The 27,357-nt window shown below is 44.3% G+C and overlaps 1 protein-coding gene across 2 annotated transcripts in view; it reads right to left on the minus strand.

The window, feature by feature from the left end:
* The window catches only part of CTU2 (cytosolic thiouridylase subunit 2), a 773,185-nt gene that overhangs the window by 637,414 nt on the left and 108,414 nt on the right, over window positions 1-27,357 (minus strand). For both annotated transcript variants that reach the window (XM_069635914.1, XM_069635904.1), the window contains exon 4: window positions 11,013-11,072. In XM_069635914.1, coding sequence (XP_069492015.1) covers window positions 11,013-11,072 — 60 coding nt within the window. The remainder of the gene's footprint in view (window positions 1-11,012; window positions 11,073-27,357) is intronic.

The following is a 27,357-nucleotide window of genomic DNA, read 5'->3' on the forward strand; positions in this document are numbered from 1 at the left end:
CTTATTTGGAAACACCAAACCATTTGCAATTTACTACATGGAGTTTGGGGTTCAACTTCTAGGTGTTACCAGGAGCAATGGGCTGTGTACATTAATCAACTGACCGACGGCGCAGTGAAGCCCTCCTAATACCCCCAAAAATCGTGCTTAACTAGTTAGTGACAAAGAGGAGTCCAGCTAAACCCCAAGGGTTTTTACTTCTTTGGAGACTGGGATGGTAATATCATTGGTGATAAAAGATTTGTATGCTCCATCAAGTTTGTTTAGTGGTGGGTACAATCCGACCAGGAGTAGCTCGATCTTGTCTTCATTGAGGCATAATGAATGTAGTGCCATCCAAGCCTGAATAGTTTGATCAACCACACCCAGTGTGTTGGAATCAGTGTCATTGGTGCATGAGGTAGGTACAAGGATTTGCGTATCATCTGCATATTTAGTGTACAAGATACCCAATGTCGAGGAGGTCGAAGAGGGGTTTCGTGAAGATATTATTCAGTGAGGGAGAGACACATGAGCTTGGGGAAGTACACACGTAACCAGGGCTGGGGGAGCCGAGGCAGAAGAGGAGAACAATCATTGTTCTGTTTGAGAGAAAGGATGAGATGCAAGCTGTTGCTTTAGGTCAGCTGAGAGGTCTAGCAGGAGGAGGAGGAAAGCAAGTTTACCGTTCTCTTTGAACTCCTCTATTTGGATCTTTAAATCTGGTAGTACAGATTCCGTGCCGTGACCTGGACTGAACCCAGATTGGCGTAGCACGAAGAGGTTATTGGATTCCAAGCGCATTTGGATCTGTAAATAAGATGCTCTGTCTAAAAGTTTGAGAAGAAATGGGACAGTTGTGATGGAGTGGTAATTGGTAGGCATATTGGGGTCTAAGGTAGACTTCTTAAGGAGTGGTAGGACCCAGGCATCTTTTAGATTAGAAGACACTATGCTGGAAGAGAAAGATGTATTGTTGAGCGATGAGATGAATGGCGCAAGATCTGCTGCACAGTCTTTGATGACTCAGGCTGGGCATATGTCCCCTTGGCATCTGAATGGTTTTAGATCTTTGACGATTTTGGTTACGTCCAATTCAGTGACAGGAATGAAGTTAAAGAGGTGTAGGTTATGGCACGGTAAGTACTCTGAGGAGGTACGTTTATTTTTCATTGCTATACATTTTTTTTAAGTGATGAAACTTTGTCCAGCAGTGTATTTTGTATGTTAGTGCACCAGATGTCGTCTTTGGAGCAGTTGGCTGGAGGGGAAACTGGTGATTCTAGTACTCAGTATGGCAAAGAGCTCTTGAGTACCCGAGTTGACTATCGCTATTCTATTATTGTACGTAGAGCTTTTGGCATGGAGTATGGACTATTTGTAAGTTTTAGACAAGGTGGAGAAGTGTGCTTTATTAGATAGTGATAAATCCTTTCTGCAGGCAGTCAATGCTGCACGGTTGGTGGAGTTGAAAGCTTTGAGGTTAGGGGTTTGCATTTACTCATAGGTGCAATCTCATCAATGGTGAGCAAAAGAGATTTGTTACAAATATCCACCATTGTGGTAGGGTAATTTAGCACAATGGTGCAGTGGTAGAAAAGAGAGTAGACGGCCTACCCCCCTCCATTTTGCTTTGTGGCCTTTCCTTGTTTGGGTCACAAGAGAAGGCCAATATAACTGTTCTGCCTATATATGCTCTTTCAGGGCCCACAAAGGTTTCTCTGGTGAATGCCTTATGCAGTTTAGACTTGACTGATTTCTCAAAGACTTTCCAATCCACATACATTGGGAGCGCACGTTTGGGAGTGCCTTAGTATTGTGCCGAACACTGCTGGTACAAGACTGGGGCAGCAGCATACTTAACCTTTCATTTCACTTACGATGTCATGCTCCTTTCTGCTAAGCAACAATACATCAATTCCCTTTTCTCCTCACTTGCTTCTCATCCCAGTCGGCTTTTTCAAACCTAAATCATATTCTTTCTCCTGCCTCACCTGATCAGGTCTCCTTCACTTTCTGCTTTTGACTTTGCGGATTACTTCCCTTCAACAATGTCTCTTCTTCGTGCATCTATTCCCAGTCTCCTACTCCTCTTCTTTCATCTTCTTATGCTTCTTCTCCTTCCTCTTTGATGTCCTCTTTTTCTCCACTTTCTGATTTCCAGGTTTCCTATGCTCTTTGAAAAGCTCACCCATCCTCCTCTCCAGAGGATCCTTTTCCTTCTTTGATTCCTTCGCTCTACTCCCCTTTTCTTGCTTATCTCACTGATCTTTTCAATTTGTCGCTCTCCTCTGCAACTGTTCCTTCTTCTTTCAAACATGCCTTATTAGGAAAGTTCTCTCTTGACTGCACCTTTCCTTCCATGTTCATGGACCCCCAAACTCTTTGCTTTTATCTTTGATCCTGACCTGTTCTTTTTACAGTGCAGTGAAGCCTTAAGCTTCAATACACTGTCTTTTGCTCATCTGTTATGGAGAAACTGACATGTCCTTCAGGCTGTCAGTATTGGGAAACATTGTTTCCCTTAGTCTTGTGACTTTATTACTACTTTTAGTAACTTTGTATCATTGTACAAAGCATCTTACAATGCTGTACAATAGGGTAACTTTTTGTTTTGCCCGGGACTAAAACTCAGTATTTTCAGTTCTTTAGCCTTCTTCCTGTCCTCTGGTGGGAGAGGGGGGCGTGTGTGTGGTGTGCGTGGTGTGTGTGGGGGAGGTATGGGGTGTGTCTGTGTCTCTCTTACCTGGATTTTAGGATAAGAAGAGGACCCCTGCACCCACTCTACAGAGATCCTGGAGTAACCTGAAGGAGCCAAGACTCCTGTTCAGCTGTGACGAAACCGGATACCTAACTGAAGGAGGTCTGGTGACTAACTTTTGCTGCTATGCTGGTGGAGCTCTGTCTTGCTTGTGATCTTCAGCAGTCCTGCAAAGGAGCTGCGGCCCTTGGAGTGGAGGGAACATCCATTCCTGATTTCTACTTGGTGCCCTGCGAAGAAGAGCCTTTGGATGTGTCCTGGGACCATCCTGTGGTTGACCAGCTCAGAGTTTGGGCTACCGTGCTGCCGACGTTGCCATTCTGTCTGGCTTGAGCCCTGGGATTTGGGAGATCCTCAGCTTGTCCTACGAGACCTACCTCAGTGAAATTTCTGAGCCCTAGCGTCATGGGCACGCGAGATAGGAGGGGAAAGCCTGATTGGGACAAGTGAGGCCCTTTGCGTTGCCGTGCTGTGGTGACCCCTATCCGAAACAGCTTACCTGCATCGAATCCAGCCCCGAGAGGGGGCCTACATCGTGTTTTTCTTTATTCTTCATCCGCGAGTCCTTGCACCAGCGAAAGACACCGATCAGAGATCAGCTCAAACCTGCAACCCCTGCGAATCAGGGACTGAGGCTGACTGCGAGAAAAGCAACCTCGTACCTTCTTCCATTGACCTGCCAAGTCCTGGGAAGGATCGCAGTATGGGGTGTGGGAGTTACAGCGGTTCTTACCTGCTCCTAAACTCCCTTTAAAAGTTTTCCTAACTTTTATAAAACTTTTGCTATATTTTGGCTTTGCCATTACCTTCCGAAACTTGGGGACACTTCTATTAGTTAGAATACACTTTCCTCTAACCCTTGGAACTGTTCACTGGACCCCGCCTTCATTTTTTCCTGCATCACAAACTGTGTCTGAACTTTCCTGAACTTTTGGGCATAAGGCCCCAGACAATTTAGGGAAGGCCTTTTGAAGTTAGGGTTAATTTTCTGTGCTCCTATAGTACATGAAACTAATCTGCACTTTCTTTACAGGAGTTTGATTTGTATTGTGTCCTTTTCGGGTGACTGTATATATGTAATCTATTATTACTGTTGTGTGATACTTCTACCTGTTAGTAGTCATTTTTCATAGTGTTGTGAGCCATAAATAACTGTATTTTTATACAGACTGTCTAAATGTCATTTGTAAGTCCCATTGTGTGTACTCATTGTGGACCCTTTAAAAGCTCACCACCTCTTGAGACTTAGCCTAGACCTCTCGTCACTGCTACCTTGAACTGGTTTAGCTACAGCTCCTAGAGTTGTCCCTGTCATAATATAGTATAGAAAGGCAGTCATAACACATCTCAATTCTCCCCATTGTAAAAAAAGCTTTGCTTGACCCCTCCTCCTTACCTTCTAACTATGGCCCTATTTCTCTTCTACATTTCTTCTCCAAGCTTCTTGGCTGCATTGTAAATTCCCAAGTTCCTTTTTTCGTTAATCTGCACTCTCTCCTACCACTTTTCAATCTGGATTTAGGCCCCATCACTCTACTGAATCTGCTCTCTTAATGATCACCAATTCACTCCTTACCTCGCGCTATTCTAAACTCTCCTCTCTTCTTGTTCCGACAAGTCAACCATTCTATTCTCTCCTCTCTTGCTGACCTTGGCTTTCACGGCTCTGTCCATGGCTCTTATCTCTTCAGCCGCACCTTCTCAGTTTCTTGGGCTGTTCACTCTTCCTCCATCCTGCCGACGGTGCCCCCCATCAATTCTCACTATATGCTTCCTGTCTCGGGCCGCTTATCTCTCCCCTTGGGTTTTCCTATCATCTATATGCCAATTACTCATTTTTTGTCCTTCTCTTTTACAGATTCTATCCATTCTTCTTTGTCTGCCTCTCTTCTCACCATACAAGCATGGATATCCTCTCACTGTTGCCACGTCAACCTCTCCAAAACAGAGGTTCTTTCCTTTCTTGCTAATATACTCCCTTTTCTATCCCCTCTCTCTCTTATCCACCTCTTCCTTATCCATTTCCTGATCTTCACGGAATTTGGGTGTTGTCTTTGATTCCTCAGTGTTTTTCTCTACTCCCATTTCTATTATTTCACGTGTATGCGGTTTCTAATTGCATAATATCCAGGAAGACTAGTCGGTTCCTTACTTTTTCTGCTGCTACACTTCTTATAGCTTCACTTGTTTTCTCCCAATGTTTCTACTGTTCTTCTCTTCTTCTTGGTCTGCCTACTTTTTCATCTTGATACCCTTCGTTCTGTTGATCACTCATTTGTTCATGTCCTCTGCATGCTGTCCCCTGGTGATTCTATCTTCTATGAATTACACTCTTCAACGGTTGCCTTTTGAATCTTGTCTGCTCTTCAATTTCCTCTGTATTAATGTTAAGTACCTCTACAGCCCAGTGCCATATCGCCTTTCTCATCTCTTTATATTCCCCCCACACGCTCCCCTAGTTCACAGTCCCTCTTTCTTTTAACAGTTCCACGCCCCCCCCCTTGTGTATGTTTTTGTTCCTTTTCTCTGCTTGCACCAGTCAATTGGAATGCCATTCCCCTTCCTTTGCATTCTAAGTCTTCCTTTCCTCTCTTCAAAACACGCCTAAAAACCCACCTTTTTTATATTTGATCTTTTGGCTAGATTGTTCATTTCACACTTATTGTACCGCTGATTATGCATTAAGAGGCACTTAAGCATCAAGTGCTACAGAAATAAAAATAAATATGAATATTTGGAAGTTTGGCTTGTCAGTGCGAATTGCTCAAACTTGAACGCTGCACGCCTGTGGGTTGCTGGGCTAGTTTAGACAGCACTTCTGTGAATTTGTACATCCGAGAGAGACTGGCCCACAATCTTTTTTTGGAACTTACCTAAAAGCGCCACTGGCGAGGTGGATGACTCCTGATGCGGAAATCACCTTCTCTATTAGCTCTGCACTGTCGTGCTGTGGAAATCTCCAACTACTGCTTTGTTGGAAAATACCTTGCTGCCTTCAGGCCATCATTGCTGGATATCCTGTGCATGCAGTCCTGGTTCCCCCTGGAAGCTCTCCTGTCCTGGCTGGGAGCCTATGCTGCCTGGCTGGAGTCTTAAGTGGCTTGCTACTACTCCACCAGAACCTGCTCATTCTGAGATGTGGTGGATCACCTTCTGGAGCCATCTTCCATCGTGGGACCATCTCTGGCTACATTTGTCCTTCTCTGTAGAGCCTCCTGTGGCCATTGCTGGTTCCTCTTTGTCTGCTCCTTCGCTGCTGTCACTGGTATGCCCTCCTCTGTGGGTCCTCTGGAGAGGGTCCTTTGTTTGGGTCCTGGTGTCTTGGTCCTGCCATTTTCAGGGCCTTTAAGTAGCAGTCACTAGAGTCCCTAACCGGCTTCTAGCCAGGACCAATCCTATACGCGATACCTAGCTCTTCACCTGCCATTTCTGGGTTGTTTCCAGTGCAGCCAGCTCTGTGAGATAGTGTCCCGGGTTCTTGGACTCTGATCCAATCACTTGCCTCGTTATCCAGTCAGTCCGGGCACTGGGTGCAGTATGTTTTCTGTGCTCCCACCAGACCGCATCTCTATTACGGGCATGTAGGATTAACAAACTGCAGCCACCTGCCTCCGTGCCCCCGATTCTGGATGTTGCTGTGGGGGTTCACAAGACAGCCCCTTCGGGGTGGTTGCAGCTTCGCCTAGACCCATAAACGTTAGTAGTAGTCATTACCCATCTTTACACCGTAGTCCAGGGAAGCCTACTGAGTTCAGCCCATTGATTGAATTTTTGGGAACTCAATTAAACTGACTTGAACAGATACTTACCTGTACTTTGTCCTTTGGGGCTTGGAGCTTTCGGGACAATTAGGATAATTGGAAAATGCACTAGCAATTTTATATTTATTTTAGAATAATATATTACTGCTATTCACTCATAATGTATAGCCTATGGTATCTCAATTGTGTATCTTTATATCAAATTGTTGCTACTGGGTTTTGTGGGTGAACCGAGCCATTTATTGGCCCCGGTATTGTACCGTAATTACCTAGCAGATTTTAATTGCCCACGATTTTTTGATCTTCATGCAGAATATTCATTGGTGTTAGTAACAATTGCAAAAGGTTTCATGAAGTGAGCCTGTAAGTTTTATTTTCTCCTTTCTTTTCTCTTTTTTTCCCCACTGTTCTTCTTACTAAAGAAAGTAGAGAATAGTTTCAAGAAACAGGGTTGAATTAATCAGCTTTTAGAGACTCATTGTTTTCATCGTCCTATCTTCAACAAAATTAAAATAATGTTGACTGTTGATGAGATCATCCCCAGTGAACGCAATATATGCTGATCTAGGAGAGACGGCAGGGTTCGAAATGGAGGGGAGCTCGGAGCTATTTAGCTCCAACTTCTAGTATAATAGAGCCTGGTCACCTTGACACCAACAGCTACCAGGAGCTACTTTTGGCTCCTACGGCCAACTGGTGCCTTCCAAACATGTACATGTGACATTAACTTTGAGTATTTGAGAATGTTAATAAAGAAAAATTAGAACACATCTAATACACATTTAAACACAATGGTTTATACAAAATTGACAAAAACTTGAGGAAGCATCTCTGGTAGCCCTGGCCTACACAGTGATGCCTGACACCCAAGAGCTGGCTTTAGCTCCTGCCATTAGAATCTCAAATTCGAACCCTGAGATGGCATAATGTTTTCTTTTTTTATTGTGAAATGTTTTATAAAAATAAAATAAACCTTACACACATCATATTATTATGACATACATCATAAATAGATAGCAGCGGTATCCAGGCATTGGGCCTCATTACAACTCACCCGGTATGGAAACAACGGCGGTAAACCCGCCGCCACTGTTGTTTCCATACCGAGTGATCACGACTCCTGCAGGCGGAGGCGTCAATCCCGCCAGGTCTGACCTGGCGGGTTTAACACCGCCCGCCCGCAGGCAGACGAGGAAACACTGGCACCATCACAAGATGGTGCCAGTGTTTCCATGATCCCCATTCCCATTGAGTCCTATGCGACTCAATGGGAATGGGGATTTACACCATTCCGCCTCTGGAATTCCCGGGTCACCGGGGTTGTAATGCCCCGGTAATTTCGGGAATCACGGAGGCGGAATGGTAATACGAGTTTTACCGCCTCAGTTACCGCCGGACTCGTAATGAGGCCCATTGTTTCGAAAAAATAGTTTTGAATGCAAAAAGTTTAGAAAAATAATGCATCAAAAAAATGCATTTTTTTGCAGGTAGTTTTTTTTTTACTAAAATGGGTGTTAAGGGGTAAATAAACAGGGGTTGGGGGATCTGTACTTCTGCTCTCTATATGGTAGAGGAGAGGCACAGAGGACCCCAGCCAAGATTCTCTATTACGGTAGCAATGGACGAGCAATCAAGGCCTAGCTTCTCAGGAGGTGATGTAGGCTGGTTCTTAAGTACAGTGTCGCCCCCAAGCACCCACAAAGTAATGTCCACACACTGTATTAGTTAAAACACAGTCTTTATATAATTAATATTCAAGGTTATGTACACTATCACAATAACTCACTTTGTGCTCAGAAAATCAACAATGGTAAATATATCCAGTTCTAAAGTGGTATCGCAATTATTATCAGATCTCATTAAAGTGCATCAACTATACTCTGGCCAAATTCACACAGATCACTTAATAGAGGCAACCAACAATAGGCATAGGAGCAAAGCAGTTGGTTAGAATAATTGGCAGAATACTGGCCCCAACCACTAGACACAGTTCTGTGTGGAGATCCCACCACCTGGGCAACCTGTAAAATAAAGATACAACACAAGCCCAGTCCATATATTGTTCTATAAGTCTTATTTCCTTCTATAATGTGTCTACCCCCCCAATGTACCTGGTAGAGCAGAGTTCTTCGAAGAGGTGTCAATGGATCCTTCTTGAGTGCCTCTTTTAAAGCAGGAGCCACGGATCGTCGAGAGGCGTCGAAGAAGGTGAACTTGGCGTTGACGGCGTCAATGAAATGTTTGAGGGTGCCGAGACCATGGCGTCGATCCAGACGGTGCTCGTCAGTGACGTCCTGCGAGGATGAGGTGTGTGGGGCACCTCGGGGATTGATAGTTCAGGACCGCAAAGAGTTTCTGAAGAACTGTGGCCCGACAAGGGCGTCGAGTCGTCGAAGTCTTTGTGGTCTTTGGGTGGCGGGAAACCCACCTGCGGATTCTCCTCAGCGGGTCTGCATCCTCGACTTTCCCCGGTGGGATAAAGCGGTTGACGGTGCGGGCAAGGGAGTCCTTCGATTCAACAGTCTTAGGCAAAGGAGCGGGCGTCTCTGGTCCTCGGCGGTACGGCATCAATCGGTCCCCTCTTCTGGGCAACACGGCTTCGACGGGCCTCCAGCGGTTACGGCGATACTCCAAACCCTGGTCGACACAAATAGACCTCAAAGGCATCGATGTCCGGGTGTTTCACTTCATTCTCCTCGTCGGTCCCTGTCTCCAGTCGGCAGCCTTTCGAGGGTCTGACTTTCAGGGAGCTTCGGCGAAGGCTAGCGGTGCTTGATGGTCCCTCAGAGCACGGGAAGAGGGCCCCCAACCAAGTCCTTTATGGGATCAGTCCTCGACGAATTCCACAGCTTTCGGATCGGGTCGAAGCAAATACAGCAGCTTTTCTTCTTCTTCCAGCTGGGTGTCGAGGATAAGCAGTTCCAGTTACTCTTCAAGTGTCAACTCAGCTTCTGAGCAATTTCCAGTGGTGAGAGGTCCCCAGATATACTATTCTGTCTCATCCACACTGCTCGGTCACACACAGCAGCCAATCATACAGAAGGGCATTCATGCAGTCAGTCAGCCAATCAGGCATACAGTGCATTCAGGCCATACTCCTCCCTCCCAGACACTCAAAACAAGGAATGTGGATTGGGACAAGTACCCAGCCATTCAACACTACACACTGCATTCATGCCAGTTTTGGGCAGGGCTGTCTCAGTCTTTGTCTCTCATACCAGAAACCAGACATCCACAACAAGAAGTGCATTTTGGTCACACACTCCATTCATCCAGGTCCCACCCACAGGGTGTACCCACAACATACAATCACTGGGAAGGCTCCAGCCAGTCTGGCCTGGACTTCACAACAACACCATATATGGAACTTCCACCCAACAGCCAGTCAGGGGGAAGGGACAGAGTCAGGGCTTCCGAGGACTTTGGGAAAACAAGGTAACAGGCTATTGAAAGCAAGAGGCCACAGGGGCCATCTTGTTTCCTATCAGGAATCAACTGATTCCAATGGCAGGGCCTGGGTATCCCAAAATGGAGGATACTCAGAGCACCTGTCAAATTCAACATGGAGCTGCCACCAGCCCATACCCTGCTCTGTGGGCCACACACAGGTGCCCAAAAACATACACTAGGGGCACAGGGTTGCACCCCCACCCATGGGTGCCATAGGGTATCCCATGGGTCTGTACACCAAACCAAAAACAGGAAGAGCTGCACTGCCAGTCGTCCCACATGGACTCTTGGGCAGAAAACAATACAGAACACAAATGAAAAATGACTACAGGACAAGGACAGGGAGGCCCTGTCCCTCCAATGCATTTCCAGCATCACAGGGACACCCCCATTAACAAAATGAAAAATAAAATGCATTTTTTATCAAAACTTTTGCTGTAAACAATCACTATAAACCGATAGCAACATTCAAAGTTTCCTAATACTTACAGATGGATTGGTTTTCAACCACTACATTCAGCGCCCCAATGCCCGAGGGCTGTTGTGCGCTTATAAATTTGCAAATAAGAAAATACTAGCATATAATGTTTTATCAAACCAGAGTAAAGGGAACAAAAAAATGGGGGTGGGGACATTAAGGGTGTTGATTGGAATGAGTATTTGTATGAACAGTTAGGAAATTAAAGGTCAACTTGTATGTTCAGGCAACTTGTATGTTGGAAGGTATAAGAAAACATGTTTGTCGCTAAAAATAGTATGCAAGTTGTCACACACTGGGACATGAATAAAGTGAGCACATTTATTGACCATAAATATACTGCTATAGTATTAATACACGTTAGTGCATTAAGACGTAGTTACAGACAACTTCCTGTGCTTTTAACATCTAGATTAGTAACCTTGTTTCATAAAAAGAATGCATGTTTACAACCCCTTAGCATACATTAAATCACCAGAAGTGTACACTAAAAAAGTAAAGAGAACATGAATGTTGATTTAAGAGCCAGACGTTGATGGCTCGATTACAGAAGGGGTAGACATTTAAAAGCAGTAAACCATACCTCTTGCACCTGCTGGACCATGGAACTAGATGCAGGACCACCTGACAGTGCGAGCAGTACCTGCAGAGAAAGAAAGTGTCACGATTATACACAAATAGTGACAGTGTGTCACAACCACTCTGGCCGGCCTCGTGACCCTGATCCAGAGGCAAACATGACCTGGATCCACGAGGTGAAAACATGCCTCAATGTTTGATCCAAATTGCAGAGACCATAACCAAACCCAGAGCAGCCAGTTATTTTACTTTTTTTGGGGCTCTTAATTGCTATGTGAAACCATCAATGTCTAGTTAACACGGTATAAAAAGCAGTATTTTTTAGGAAAACATTCCATCTATGCTGGACAATAGGGAGCCCAGGTTAGTGATCCCAAAAAGCAATCTTAGGTTATACAATTTAGACTTGTGATGAAATTGTACATTGAAGCGTGTACTTTTTAAATTAATGAATATAAATATATTGTGTAAAATTAAATGAGATGTTAAGAGGTTTCTCTTATGAGGTCTCTCATAATTTTCAACTCTTCTATATGGAATACGATTGGGACTTGGCTGTATGCTGACCACCCAAAGGGGATAATCAGTTCAGAAGCAACCCATAAATAGGTTGTCAATGGCACCACATCGCTTGTATGATAACGTTTACCTCAGCCAGAAAGGAACCTGGGATCAGTGAACCGGTTGATATCTCTCTCACTCACACACACATCTTGGCTAGATGCCACATCTGGGGGAGGGGGTGGGGAAATCAACCCCCCCCTTCCTGGGGCATAGAATACACACTGTTGGTGGTCACATAGGGTCCAACTGGGATCACCACCTTTGCAAGACGGGACAAGGCCAACTCTGCTAGTCTTCACCTGTGCATTAAAAGCATTAAACCACCTGGGCATGTGCATTGGCAACAAGATTGCTGCCCCCTCATACACCAAAATGAAAAATCTCCTAGAACTCTTAACGCCAAAGGAAATGAGATGAGAAGCCATGTATCCTTCAATCGCTCACCATAACTACCATTCACAAATGTTGCTCTGCATAATATATGATATGATATTTTATTTATATCGCGCCCATACACAAGTGTTTCAGGGCATGATGAGGCAAGGGAGGGGTACAAGGGAGGTACAAAACAACGATCTTACTAGGCCCAGTGACATTCAGAACGTGCAAGTGCAGAAGAGAGGGGTGCAAGGGGCAGGGGAGGAGTGGAAAGTGCTGAATATGTAATCAACAATAACAGGTAGTGCGGCCCGCAGGTGGCAAGTGCAAGAATAAGGCGCAGACAGCAGGTGTCAGATAAGTGCAGGAAAGAGACTGTAGGTTTGCAGATACAGACCCAAGTGCAAGGGTTTCCAGGAGTGATGCAGTGCGGGTGGGTGAGCAGGGATCTGGGCCCAAACTCAAAGGGTAGCCAGGTGCCCGGTGCCGAAACAGACAGAGATCAGCAGGGAAAGAGGAAGAGAGAAGGCAGAGGCAAAGAGGAAGGTCTTGAGGTGCTTCCGCCGGAACCGAAGATGGTTCTCCTCAAGTTTCAGAGAGGCAGGGAGGCTGTTCCAGAGGGAGGCCACAGTCGAAAGAGATCTACCCCCCAACTTGGAGAAGCGACTAACCCTGCGGGAGTTGGAGGAGCGAAGAGATCGAGTAGGAAGGTATTTCCGAAGGGAGAGTGGAAGATATTGTAGACCCAAGCACCAGAATGCCTTGTGGACAATGCAAAGGGTCTTGAACTTGATACTTTCAGCCACAGGGAGCCAGTGAAGAGATTTCAGGGCTGGAGAGATATGATCCCTGGGCTTGAGGCCAAGGACAAGTCTTGCAGTCCTGTTCTGGATGAGTTGCAGAGGGTGGAGAGTAGTAGCAGGCAGATTTAGGAAGAGGCTGTTGCAGTAGTCCAGCCTGGAGAGAACCAGAGCTCTAGAGACAGTGAGCTTCAGGGGGCAGGAGAGGAAAGGAAGAATACCTCTGAGGAGGAGCATTTGGAAGTTTGACTTCTTAGAGGCATCAAGGATTAGTGGCGAAAATGAAAGTGTGGAGTATTGCAGACCCAGGGCGCAGAAGGCCTTGGTAAAAGGCCCAGTACTTTGTAAAATGAAGGAGTGAGAGAACATGGGATGTTAGCAGTTATGGTTATGGGGCAAGGAAGAAAGGGGGACGGAGTGAGGGCTGGGGTCACCTTGTCCCAAAAAAGGCATCAAGGACAACTCGCCCATTTTTTTTTTAGGGAAGTCCCTCTCTTCTTTAAAGCAAAGATGCTGCTATTTCACATCTTTCTTTTTACATTTCCCTTCTTAAGGTATACATGGGATGTCCACTTCTCTGTCATCCTGGAGGATGTCTCTTCCATCCTCACCCACTGCCATCTTGGTCCACCTCAAGGGCAGTACAAGAGACTATTCTACTGCCAATGTACCTGTTACATATAACTATAATTTGCCATATTTGGTTTCAGCCTGGCCACAGAGGTCATTTATTTTAGATTTAGTTAAGTGTCGGGCAGCTACACAGTCTGGACTGAACCTCTGGCATCACTGCAGATGTGCTTCCCTGAGAGGCACCCCTGACATTGAAAAGGTCTATCCAGCAGACTTTCCAGCAAGAAATCAATCATCTAGCCCCTTCGTCCAAGGGATTTGCACCTGAAAAACACTCATGTATGTGTTTGTCATACATATTTAAAAAGTGGCTCTGACATTTTGTTTACTTCTGCATAGAGCCATTGGACCTAAAGAGTGAACATCTTTAGTGGAAATGCACATAAACACATTATTCCTATGCACTGGTTCTCCTTTGACAAACAACGTCATGGGTGTTTTGTTTATAAGTGAAGGATACAGATATAAATGTATAGAGTGCACAGTGATCAAATGGTACAATGCCAATGGCTACGGGGAAAAAAAGAGAAAGAATCAAAGAGGATAAAGGAGTGTTTTGAGATCAGGTAACTTTAATTGTTCAGACTACGAATAGCAAGAGGGAGGTTGTTACACATGGAGGGAACAAGACCCAAGATAGACCAGTTGTCCCGACTAGATCAACAAAAATGTGGTACTGCTGGAGGACTTGAGCATGCAGGTAGGGGAGTAGATTGAAAGTTTGGTTTTAAGAAAAGTGGGAGACGTTCCATGCAAGGATTGACTAGATACACAATCTTGACCTCCATCCATTCACTAGATAAAAGCCAATAAAGTGTGGTTAGCAGAGGTTTAGAGGGTGTGCAGGGAGGGCGTTAAATGCTGTAAGTGGACAGTATACATTGAAAGAACTGTAAACGTTGAATGAGGAAGTCGGGCAATCCCAATTACAAGGAATAGCCATGATCTAAGCATTATGAAACTAAAGCTGAAACAGAGATGGTTCCGACACTGTAGCAGAGCTTTTTTGTAAGGTTTTCAATGCCAGGCAACAAAGACTAGAAAGATTCCGATCTGGGGACATTGAGAGATTTTGGTCAAAGTGAAAACCAAGATTTTGAACAGAAGCAGGAGTGGGCAAAATATTAATCTCCAGTGACCAAAAATGGTATCCCCAGTGCTCGATCTGGCCCCTTGCACTATAACATCCACTTGGAATATGTTAAGCTTCAGCTAATGGTCTGCCATCCAACACTCGACTGTACTAAGTGTTGCAGATGGTACAAGAATAATTCCAAGTCTCAGGGGGAGCGCAAAGGATTTTATTTAAGTCTTTGTGGGCCGTAATCCCTTTCCTATTCTTTCTTCTTATCCATTATGCCTCCCTCATCCAACCATTCTTCTATTCCTCCAATATTTCTCATTCACTCTTGGTCTAGCTCCCACCCTTTGACATTACCTTTCTTTCCACTACTCTACGGCCTTCTTCTCCGCCACCACAAAGTCCTCCTCCGCACTAGCTCTCCCTCCTCCACACTAATGCACCCTCATTTCTCCAACTATTCAAACCTCCTTTCACTCAGTACCATCCTCTTCACAACCACTCCTCAAAATAATCTTTCTAACCACAGTTGCCACAAAAGCTCCTCCTCCTCCTCCTCATCATCCTCCTCCTCCTCCTCCTCCTCCTCCTACTCCTCCTCCTCCTCCTCCCCCTCACTCTCCCATCATCCTTCCCCAGGCCCCCTGCCTGAAAAGTCCAATGCCTCCGTTTGTGTTAGCGAACCCCATCTGGGGGTGCTAGGTGGATAAGTCCCAAGTGAGTGAGGAGTTTTGAGTTCTCCACAAGTCCCTGGTGGTCCAGCGTAGCCGATGGGGTTTGTGTCTCTGTGCTGCAATCACTCGGCTGCACTTTGTGGCTGTTCATGTTGCTGCATGCAGGTGCTGCGCATTCGTTCCTCGCTCACCATTGCTTTCCCTCATTCAGAAATTGGTGAACTGCTGGTTGGCTGTCGAGTGGAGGACTCTCTGGTATATCCTTGGGGTGCACGACCCAGGCTCTCCAAGTTGAGGCTTTTTGTCGGTCTCCTGCATTGTGGTTGGCTTTCTAAAAAAGATAGAAAGAAATTGGCTAGCATCTTGTCAAAGAGGTCTGCACAGAAGCATGCTGGCCCAAGAGGGTGGGGGAGACAGGTACTGGGGTAATCTGAATGCCACTGTCCACCTCAGGAGTAGGACTGGCTCTGGATCTTTCCTTGGTAGGCCTCCCACCCACAGCTGAGAGGGGCTCCCATCCCCTCTGCACAAGACCAGTTTACTGGCTCTGTCACATAAGGCAGTTGGAAACGTTAAGCCGACTTACTCCCAGATGGACTGGGATCTGGATTTCATCAGCATAAGAATAAAAACCTGACTGTGGATAGGTTGTGCCAGAGGGTGGAAATAATTACTGAAAATAACCAGTGCCATAGACCGCTCGTCCCTCTCAAAAGGAGCAGAACCAGTCGATGGGCAGGACCACAAAGGCTTTATCTACCAGTTTCTCAACAAGAAAGGAATGGGCTGTTTTCTGTTGGGGCACCAGAAAGCAAGAGAGTTCATATAATTTTCTCAGACAATCACTACCATTAATCCCAACTTTTGTAGGGAATGGGAAAAGGGATTGAAATAAAGCTTAGTTGCTCCCGCATAAGAGACGCAACTCAAGACGCTCTAACAAAACCGTGCTTAGGGTTGGGGTAAAGGAAATAAGTGTCAAAGCATCTTTTATGGGCTTCTTTAGCGTGATCTGAGGCCCAGTCCATATCCCTTTAAAGGAATGCAAATAGCAGTTATCAGTCTGAGATCCGCCTTTGGCTATCTCCGAAAAGTGATTACCCTCCAGGGCTTACAACTCCTCTGAGTCATCAGAGACGTATCTGTGTTCTCAAGGAACTCCTTCGCTTCCCTACCTGCTGAGGGAAAAGATTTCCTTCTCAATTCCCCCATTATCATTACAGCCCAGTCCTCTTTCATCTCCATTTCTCCCCAGTCTAGGCCCCAATTCCCTTTGTCAACCTCCTCTGTTTGCACTGTCCTCAACCACTGGGTGTAGGGCACTCTCATACGACAGTTACTTTCACATCCTTACTGTTCATGGCCTGTAAGAATGTCATTGTATTTTCCCTTGTTCCCTCCCTTGCATTGAAGCGCTTTGAAACACATTGTATATAGGCACTATATAAAATACACTATAATATCATATCATGTCCTGGTTTCCTCCACTGTGCCACAGGATTCGGCAGCATACTTCAATTTTCTTTCCTCTTCTCCACGGTCCATCTCTTCACCCCCTCGTCAATCTTTGGTCTTTTCAAGTTTCTCGACGTCCTCTTCCCTTCTTCTTGCCCATGTCACATTTCTCATACTCTGTGTTCGTGCTGCCAAACAAACATAAACCCTTCCCCTTTGTATACCGATCAGACTCAAATCCGATCTCGCCCAGCTTTTGCAATTAGGTTCAACGGAGGAAGTCTTGTGTCCGGGACTGCAGGATGCAGGTTCCCTTCTGGACTGCCTTCGCAAGGTTTTCTCTCTGGTCTACCCTCTAGTTTTGTTCACACATCTGTATCCAGAGTTCACTCGCAGGTCTGCTACTTGGCAGTAGAATACAACAGATGGTCTTCTTTCCAAGGCAAGCCTGTGTCGTCTGATTCGGGCGTCGATTTCATTCCATCCAATATCTAGAACCTGGAACAATCACTGCACACCCAGGTCTCAAAGTTTGGTCGCTCATTTCTCTCTCCAAATTATCTCACTGTTTGAGAGGAGCTTGAACTCCTGAAGCCACAGTAGGCACCTTGCGATACTCCCCTCAGAGCACTTTTGTTACAATCCATCCTTTGCCAGTCTTAAGATCTCAATAGGGCTTCTGTTCCCCATCTCTTGGCTCTCAAGGTTCTCCGAACATCATGGCACACCACTCGGTAGTCAGGAATCCTGTTGATCACTGACCCACCGCCACAGGAGCCAATTTATGAATTTCCCCGAGGGTGACAATGCCCAGATTTTATAGGCAGTAGTTTTGAAAGGGAATTAACATTAGGAGAGGACTGCATACCCGGCTCTCCTGCTCATCTCACCACATGGGGTTCCTGCAACTCTTTGGCCAATGATACTGGTCTCACTATTCCTTCTTCAAGAGAAGGCTAAGAAGGAAGGAAAATACTACATCAAGCCTGGCCCTCAGGGTCAGGCATGTGATAGTCACATATCGACCATGTCAAAGACTGCTGAAAGGTTGAATACAATATGTGCAGTGACACTGTCAAGCTCTGAGGCTAGGCAAAGGTCAGGGGGCTGAAAGCAGGATATATTCTGCACCTCTAGCAGGATGACAATCTACCTGAAAAGGACCCGAAACCTCAGCAGATGGAAGAAAATCATGCAGCCAAGGATTGACCATGAAATTCCATTGCTTTAGCAACTGCTGGAAGTAATGATATAAGCCAATAAAGAAAGCTTTTTATTTTTATTTTTTAAAGAGAGGTTTGGCTTGCCTAATAGGTATAGAAACAACACACAACTGAAAAGAGGTATTACTGTGAGTTGTCAGAGGTGGGGCTATAACTTCAGATGATGGAAATGTATCTTTATGACTATGCCTCTAGAGATTTGAAAGACTGAGCAGGATTGACAGTGGGAGGAAGGAAGATAAGATTCAAGACTAAAGCAGCAGGCAGGCTGACTAAAGGGAAGTGCAACCTGGATTTAAAATTCTTCCACACTTAAATAGGCAAAGTGAACAGACTGTACAAGGCAGATAATTACTCATCCATAATTTAATGACTTCAGCAATTTGACTGCACTCAGGCATAATTGTTCTGGGGTTTGAAATAAAAAACTATTATCTTCGCAATCCTCAGCCTGGATGATCAAATTATTTAGTACATGGATACAATGCCTTTTTCCACTAATGTTCAATGGTTTAATATGGGCAAACATTCTAATTCAATCAGGATCTCTGGTGCAGGGATGCGTAGCCTTTCCCACAGACTGCTGTTCCACCCGCCCAAGGATGGAATAACAAAGGGGAATAATACAAGTATGCTCAGGCTTCCTGTTCCAGATATAAGAGAAGGATAAGAACACTACAGATTAACAGAGCATCACTTAAGAGCAGGATGGCTTAGGGCATTAGTATGGCGGGACTGTGCTTTTCGCATTTGGGCAAGACGGCAGTGAGGAAATGTTACAGATATACTGGACCTCAATCCGGTATCTGAGAAGACTGGTACTTTTAAACTGAGACTTTTTCAGATGAGATGGCCGATAGTATGAAATACATTTGCTCAGTCTTACCTCTAAGAATGAGATGGTTCGGGCAACTAGTCAGGATTTCAAGATTGTCTTCAGGATAGAATGGCAGAAATGAATGGCAGATATATACACTACGCCTTTCCCTAGAGGAAAAGACTACTAGGCATTTTGGCACAAGGTTATCAAGTCATTTTCTTTGTTTTGAAAAACTATAACAACTTACATACTCCCACTGACCTGTTGTGCATAATCAATTGTGCTGGTGTATGCTGTGTGTTTCTGTGCTGTCGAGCTGAGAGGACTGTGGTGTACAGAGCTAAGATCAGAAAGCTGCTGGTTTTGCCCTGCTTTCCATTCTATGCAGAAGAGGGCAAGGGGTCAAAATCCAACACTGGAGCGGAGCGCACAGTGTGAGATGTGTTTTTTCTGTGCTGTTGTTCTGAGAGGACTGTGGTGTACAGCGCGAGGATCAGAAAGCGGCTGGTCTTTCCTTACTTTCCATTCTGGTCAGAAAAGCAGGGCTCAAAAAACGACACCGTCACGGAGCGTGTGGTGTGCGCTGTGTGTTTACGTGGGGCAGAAGGGCAGCCGGCAGGCATAATATAATCTGAACACCTCAAGGACTGAGCGCTGCCGCTGTAGGTTGGAGCCAGTAGGTACATTTAAGTACTTGTTTGACACATTTAATTTTGTAAGAAACAAAAGGACAATCCATGGCTAAACAAAAAGTTTGCAAATATGGCCGGCAGAGCTCTGCAGCGCAGTAAACAAAAATTAAGCAACTGAGCCGTCGAGCAATATGCACATCCCAGTGTACTAACACTTTGTATCCGGCGGTGGCAATCCCAGGATACAACTTGACAAAGGAACAGACTACGATTGCGATGGCAAGCACCAGTACAGAAATCACTGACTATAAGTTGTCGATTGGAGGAGCGATGCACAGGAATAATAAAAGCTAAGTGATTCTGTCTCTGGGAACCCTGTGAACTTACTTCATGAAGATGAAAGTGGCTCAGAAGGGTTACCGGCTTCGTCCCCCATAGCCAATAGTAACTAGCTACTGAATCTGTGCTTGGGGCTACAGAAAGAAGGTGTTGAAGACATAGGCCCTCTAATGACTGCTGTAACAACGTGATTGGCACTCAATTATCAGCACCACCGGATATGGAATGTTTACTGCCTAGATCTTCTCGTTTTTTCACCAATGAGAGCGAGACAGAGCATGCAGAGCCTCATAATTTTAATGGCTCCCTCCACCAAGAGAGCATCAGTGACTCAGGCATTTTGAATGCAGTGGCCACGTCAGTCGATGCTTTATTTTAGCTATCACAAGTGAGCAGCACGATTTAAAACAAACACTAGCCTGTGTTGTGGACATTATTCCGGCTATGCCTTGTGGGAAGTCAGCACTTGGCTGTGATTTTTATTCCATCTACGCTTCCTACGGCATCATTAAGACATCAAGTAACTCCTTTAAATATATCGGACTCGAGCATGGTCGCGCACATGGAAGCTGTGAGTGGGGAAATGGATGAGGCAGGAATAGATGCAGCTGCTGATGAAAGGCAAAGCCAAAAGGTAAAGGCAACAGTCAGGCCGCGACGCGGAAGCCGTTCAAGGGTGGCCACCTAACTAAGAGGAGGATTCAACGCAACCAATGCTCACTAAAACCTCCGAATACAGGGGATTCTCCAACTAACAAAAGCACGGTCTGTCCACGTAACAATCTGGGTGCCTCTTCTGATCAGATTCCTGTTATAGGAAATATTGATGATGGTTTCCAAAGTTTAGCAACCTCAACTGTGTCGTTGTACAAGTGGGCCCAAATAAAAATGTGCCCGGTGGTTGCTGCTTCGGATTTTGCATCGGCTGTGAACCCTCCAGACTAAGTATTGGCCCCTGTAGCCATGGCTTTAAGCAACGGACAAGTCCCATTTGTGCTGTCCGAAGTGTACCAACAGCAAGAAGCAAGTGTATATTCGGAATATCTTCGAAAGGCGAATTCAAGGCCTGTGGGTGGTTTATGGCCTTTCCAACAAACGTTTTTTGCATCAAAACCTATCCATCAAAAAGATTTGCCTCAAATTCATTTCTTTGTATTTTCTTTTTGGGGGGTCCCCTTCAACTCCTCGTTTTTTACCCTTAAAAACCCACTCCAACGAAAATACAATTAACCATTTACCCTACACATATGTACATTCGATGCATATATTTTCGATGGATATGTTTCGATCGAAAAGGTTCAGTTGGAAACCTTTTTGATGGAAACACTAGATACCACTAATTATAGCCCCTTTTAGAACCGCAGAGGCTTATTTGAGCTTTTTGCCAAAATTAGCATCTGAAAAATATAACCACGGAAGGTATAATCAGTATTGAATTACCCAAGTTTGATAGACCGACTAATTGGGCTATAGTAGAGTTTACTTCAGCAGCGGCGGTGGCGCTGTTGAGTTATTATCACTCAGCAACTTGGGATATCAATTAACAGTAGATTATAAGCACGTCACTTATTTCTAGGTGCAATGAAGTGCAGCTGCCTTAAGTCATCGAGCACCCGGAAACGAGAGGATGTTAAGCAGATGGAGAAGAATATTTTGAGGGCAGCCACATCAGTCAATCCTACTAAAGGGGAACTCAAGGAAGTATCTAGATGGGTATCACGTACGTTCGAAAGTGACCAATAGTGAGGCTTCAGCAAACAGGATAAGTATACTTGGCTCACCTGGAACACACATGGATACAACTCTCTTTTATTTTAATAAATCCCTCGGGTGCCTCTGCTCTTTTGTCATGTGAAATGCTCTTACTGCAGGAGACTTTGTTGCTTGACTTTTAATTTGGATGCATACACAGTGGTTTGCTGCCCTGCCCGTGTTAATCATAGAGGGAGTCCTTCGTGCGCATTTCCAGTGGGAGCGAAAAATCACCTGAATATTAGACCTTTTGATAGTGAATACACCTCCCTGCATATTTTGCCCATGTATATACCTAGTGGCAATCTTTCTACCAGGGGTCTGCTGATTGTTAATGTGTATTGTTCCCCCTAATGCCCTGGTCTCTAAAAACATCCAAGACAGGGTGGAGTGGCTAGTGTTATCATGGTATGTTCAGTGCCCTGATGGCAACTTCGTTATTGCAGGAGATTTTAACGCATATCTTTTATTTGAAACTCAAGGGGGCAATTATAACAATGAGGTGGAAGAGTCAGTGTCTTACATGATTCCGAAGGCTTCGCAGGGGTGACCATGCGTGGGGGAAATTGTGGAATGAATTGGACCTAGTGTGTTTGAACAAAAATGTTTTAAGGGGCTTGCCTCTACACTGCACATGGTCTAATGGAAGGTACTCTTCCACAGTTGATTACATTTTTTTAGATAGCAATTTATGTGTTAGCTGTAGTAGTATAGTGGTTTTGGAAACACAACTAAGTGATCATTTTTTAATCTCATTGACACGAAGTCCCTCTTATAGTCGTATTTTCAAATTTACTGACCCTAATTGTAGGGCCAATGTGCATGGTAATTGAATAATATGGTTTGATAGCAATGTCAAAGAAGTTTCTGCTACAATTACTCTCGATCCTCGCGCCTTGGAATCCTGCCTGAGCACGAACAATTGGAACCCAAGGTCAATGGGTGACTTCCTTGGCCAACGTGTTGAATTGAGCTCTGCCAGGAGAGGTTCTTAATACAAGGAGAGGTGACATTGCTATATAAAAGCAGAAAAGACAGTTTCGATAAGAAAGAGCTAAAGTTTGTAAGGATGATCGAATATCCAGCCTAACGAAGGGGAAGAAGCTTAGCACCCTCTCTACCAAATATAAAAGCTGGCTTAGACTAAGTCGAATGATAACAGGACTTCTTGGTCTTACTACAGGCAATATTTGACCAATATTAGTGCATAGGAGATTAGTGTGGTGCAGGAAGAGACCTGGATGGAACACCCCACACATTTATATTGGGATGAGGGGTTGGAGGAAGTTAGGGTTGTGTTTGAAGAACTTCCTGCCGGGCCCTCGTTTAGCTGGGACTCCGATGATATTTTAGTTTTAATCAACAACTTGAAATCATCTAGGGCTCCAGGCCGGATACTAGGAAAAATGTGGTGTTTAAAGCGAACCCAGAGTTCTGGGCAACTCAAATCTATTATCTATTCTAGGGTATTTTGGCCAGTGGTCAAATACCAGATAGTTGGAGGGAATCCTTATTAGTCCCGGTGCACAATAGCAGTGACAGGAAGGACCCCTGTAATTATAGATTACTTGCTATGCTGAACTGTAGTTCCAAGCTATTTGCGACCCTACTGCTAAAGCGCCTGTCCCAGTTGGTAGAAAAAAAACACCTTCTTAGCAGATTTCAGACAGGGTTCAGAAGGCGGCATAGTACCATGTACAATTTATGTGCGCTCGACTTTCTGATAGGGGAAACTTCTAAAGATCTGGAGGGAAAGCTGTACTTCTGTTTCGTAGACTTTTCAAAAAGCTCTTCGATTCAGTTTCCACCCCCTCCTATGGCACAAACTTAAAGCTTGGGGAGTGGACCCTGTACTTTTGTATTTCATTCAACTATTATACAGTGACACACAGGTCTCCGGGGTGCTGAACCAAGAGGGGCTTCTAAGAAGATAAACACCAACAGAGAATTAAAGCAGGGGTGCACGCCTTGTTTAATCATTACATTGCGTATTTGGGCAGCGCTTTTGCCTCAGTTCACAATTCCCCCCAACGTTTAGGAAGTGAACTTGTGCTATGGTTGCTTTATGCAGACAACACAGTTCTCATCAATCGCACGCCTATTAGTTTGGAGAGGGCCATTACTGCTCTGGAATTCTATTCTATAGATAACAAACTCACCATCAATAAAATAAAAAACAAAAGTCTTGCTAATAAGCAACAAGCATAGTTTGAAAAAACAGTTTGTATGGAACTGGAACAGCGCCCTTTGGAAGTGGTGGAAAAATAAGTTAATTTAGGATTCCCTATAAAATCTTTATCAACGAAAACATTCTATGAAGAACAGATCATAACAAAAACTTGGAAGAAGTGGCTGATGATAAAAAAAATACATGTTTACATGTTGCACAAAGGCAGAAACAATGTGGAGGGATTGTTATCTATATATAATTCCAGCATTGTACCAGGCATGTTGTACGACTTTGAAGTCCTGCTCGAGACCTATGCAGAATGATTTGAACATATAGAGGAGAGAATGGTCTGCTCTATCTTAGGGTTACCAAAGGTGGTCCCAGTGGAAGGTGTAAGGTTTGAGTTGGGGGTGTACTAAATTTGGAGGTTAATACATCGCTGTAAATTATACAGTGAACTTATCGGCTGGCCAACTGGGCACTGTACCTTAATGGGACTCCTGGCGGAAAGGAATGATTCCACTAGTAATAAGGGATTCCTAAAAGGTTTGAGGGACACTGTAATGCCTCATATGGCTAATATGGTCCTTACATGTGAGCAAATGCTTGCCCTGCCCAATGGATCCCTTATTTTGCATAAAAGGTTGCTCCAGTGGGGCAAAGTTGTAAACGTAACTAAGCTGCAGGAGAAAAAGCGCTACAGTACATTTTTCCTTCAGAGCTTCAAGGTTAACACTCCCGCTTTTATTTAACATAGCTAAGCAAGGTTAAGTTGAGATGATTTAGAACTTATTTAAGTCTTAATCTACTTCCAACCCCTGAGTACTAGGGCCGTTAGTTAAACAAAACTGTCAAAGATAGAGGCTGTAAATTGTGTAACTCAACAATAGAGACAGCTAGGCATATATTAACGGAATGCCAGGTCCTACAAGCTCTCTATGTTAAGGCGTATTCCAATGTATTGTCCAACTTCGATCAGGTTAGCTCCAATCAGTTTTGGGAAACAATATATTCAGCAGAATCTTTGGTTGTTACAGTGGCAGCTTTTTATATTTGGGGTGAATTTTTGGCCTTGTCTGTAAGGTATTGATTGGGTTTTTAATGGTTTTAAATGCGTTTGTATTAATTGTGTGTTTTATATATCTACTTTGATTTATTAATACTGATGGTATATATAATCGACAATGAAATTATGATCTTTTCTTTCATTGTGTATATTTATATGTGCCTAAAGTTATGATTAGACATGTGCACTTAAAAAAAAAAAAAGAAAACAAATAAACAATCAATTTATATACTATACAATAACCAAAACCTCAGAACTTACATAAACAATTAACATTAATAACAGAGATAGTGGAAACAAATGTCCATTGTAAATGTCATCTACTAAAGTGCACCCTGCGATTCAGAAACACCTTTGGTTATGGATCTGACAACTCAGCTAGCAGCACAGATGAAACATTGAGAAAATTAGATGTGTTCAGCGTTTAATTATGCATCTCTAGATAGTTTTCTAAGTCATCTTCTCCTGCAAGGCTGGAAGGGACTCTTTACATATGCGCTATTGATGGTAATTCTGAAATAAACACATTCCATCCTCCGCTTTTTCCTAATCGTCCACAAAATTACTTTTCAGATAGTATTGTTATTTGGTTTCAAAATGTGTCACATTTGCCTGCATTTTTTTTATGTGGAGTCATGTTTAATCTCTCGGCCTGCAAATAAATTAATTCATTTCGCCACTAAAGAACCAACGATGCAGAAACAGCATGCAAAAGGGCCTTTTGAAGGTTGAAATGTCACACACATATCCGACTGCAAAGGTTGTTATGTCTCAGTCTTCTTATGTGCTCCAAAGACAACTGCAGAGGCAGATATTCTGCAGCACTAAACCCAGGCCATAACAATGTTAACTTTGAAACTGAACAATGGTATAGTTTTGCACGTATATACCATTAGGTTTAAATCATATTTAAGAATGTTCATCAAGCACCAGAAGGGGCTTGAACTGGGCTGAGAGGAACATAGAGCTCCTCACACTACCACCAGAGGCACTCATTCCAGCTGCTTGAGGCTGCCTGCAGAGGACCTAAAAAAAACCATCCAGGATCGATCGACTGGCTGATCACATGGCCCCTGAGCCCAAAACCACAATCCTTGAACAGTCTTTCCATTCACTGAAGGGGCTTTAACTGGGTAGTACTTACAGGTTACTTTGGGAATTTGAGCGATTTCAAGGATTCTTGCTTTTATCTTTTCCCTTCTTTCATTCTGTGTTCCCCATTAGCCTGTTTGCTACAAAACCTGCCTCATACAAAGCACACACACAATATTCAGAAATAAACTCCAATACAGCACTCTGCTAAAACAACTTATTGCATGCAACTATATTCTTCAGCAACTACTCGCACACATAAAATCAATGAACTCATGAGCACACACTTCCCAGTTATACTCTTCCTTAAGAAACATGGCTCATACCCCACCACACACCTATCATCTCTGGCATGCTTCCACGGCACTCTCCAATGCACCACAATGACCGCCAACACAAACAAGGTTGTAGCATTGCCATCATATATAAAGAGTCACTCACAATTAGCAACTCCACACATACCCCCATCCTTTGAAGCACTCGCTCACTTGCTTCCCAACACACCCATTCCCTACCTTTCTCCACCTCGTTTACTGGAACCCCAGCACACAATCCCAACTTCCACACCCACTAGAGTGACTTCACAACTAACAACCACAACTCCCCCTGCCTCAATATCTACCTTGGCGACTTCAACCCTGGTAATTCCCAACCAGCAGCAACCCGTACTAAAGAGTATCCTCACATCACGCAAACCCTATGACCTCATAACTCATCACCTACCAGCCAGCCAGCCACTCCCTAATACACACACCTTTTGATTTCAACCAAAAATCATGTTTGTTTGTTTTGTTTGTTTATTTAATTTATATAGCGCACCAGACCCTGGAGTAAAAGGGTGCTTAAAGACAGGTTACAGAGGTACAAAATATACAGAATATGCAGTTATACATTATTTAGAAATGATGTACAGGCTATACAATCAGCGATAATTTAGAGCATACAATTAGAACATTTGAATAGTATGTACAAAATATACAGTAGTCATGGTCTTAGTTGGGCTTTGGATTAGTTTTGTCTAATAGCCACCCAATGACTAGCTTCCTGAACAGATGGAATGAGGCGGCCGATTTGATATTCAACGGCAGGGAGTTCCAAAGTTGAGGGGCGAGGACCGTGAAACTTGAGCCGCCAGCTCTTTTAGAGGTGAATCTAGGCACAGTGAGGCAGAGAGTGTTAGCAGATCTAGTGATTCTAGTGTTCGGCTTCAAAGACAGTTTGTTGGTGAGATATGGGGGGGGCTAGGTGGTCTAGGTAGAGACTATTGCAATAGTCCAACTTAGATTGTATGAGCACCCTAGCCAGTGTAAGGCAGCTGTTATGGACAGAAAAGGTCTGCAAGCTCCAATTAGTTTACCAGTGTAGGCGGTGGTAGAGGCAGTCATGTTGGCCATGTGTGGCCATCCATGCCTGAATGATGGAGAACATTTTGTTAATCCTGGTGACATCCACCTGGTAGTTGCCAGAGAAGGTGAGGAGGATCTGGGTGTCATCTGCATAGTTTGTGTAGGTGACACCCAGATGGTCCAGTTTATCAAAAAGAGGTTTTGTAAAAATGTTACAAAGGGTGGGGGAGACACAAGATCCTTGTGGGGCACCACAAATGATGGGAATGGGGTCTGCTGCAGCCGTAAGTGAAAAGACTCTCATAGTTCTATTGGCTAAGAAGG

The sequence above is a fragment of the Ambystoma mexicanum genome, chromosome 1q (assembly GCF_040938575.1).
Source record: "Ambystoma mexicanum isolate Mex_15411 chromosome 1q, UKY_AmexF1_1, whole genome shotgun sequence".
Lineage (NCBI taxonomy): Eukaryota > Metazoa > Chordata > Amphibia > Caudata > Ambystomatidae > Ambystoma > Ambystoma mexicanum.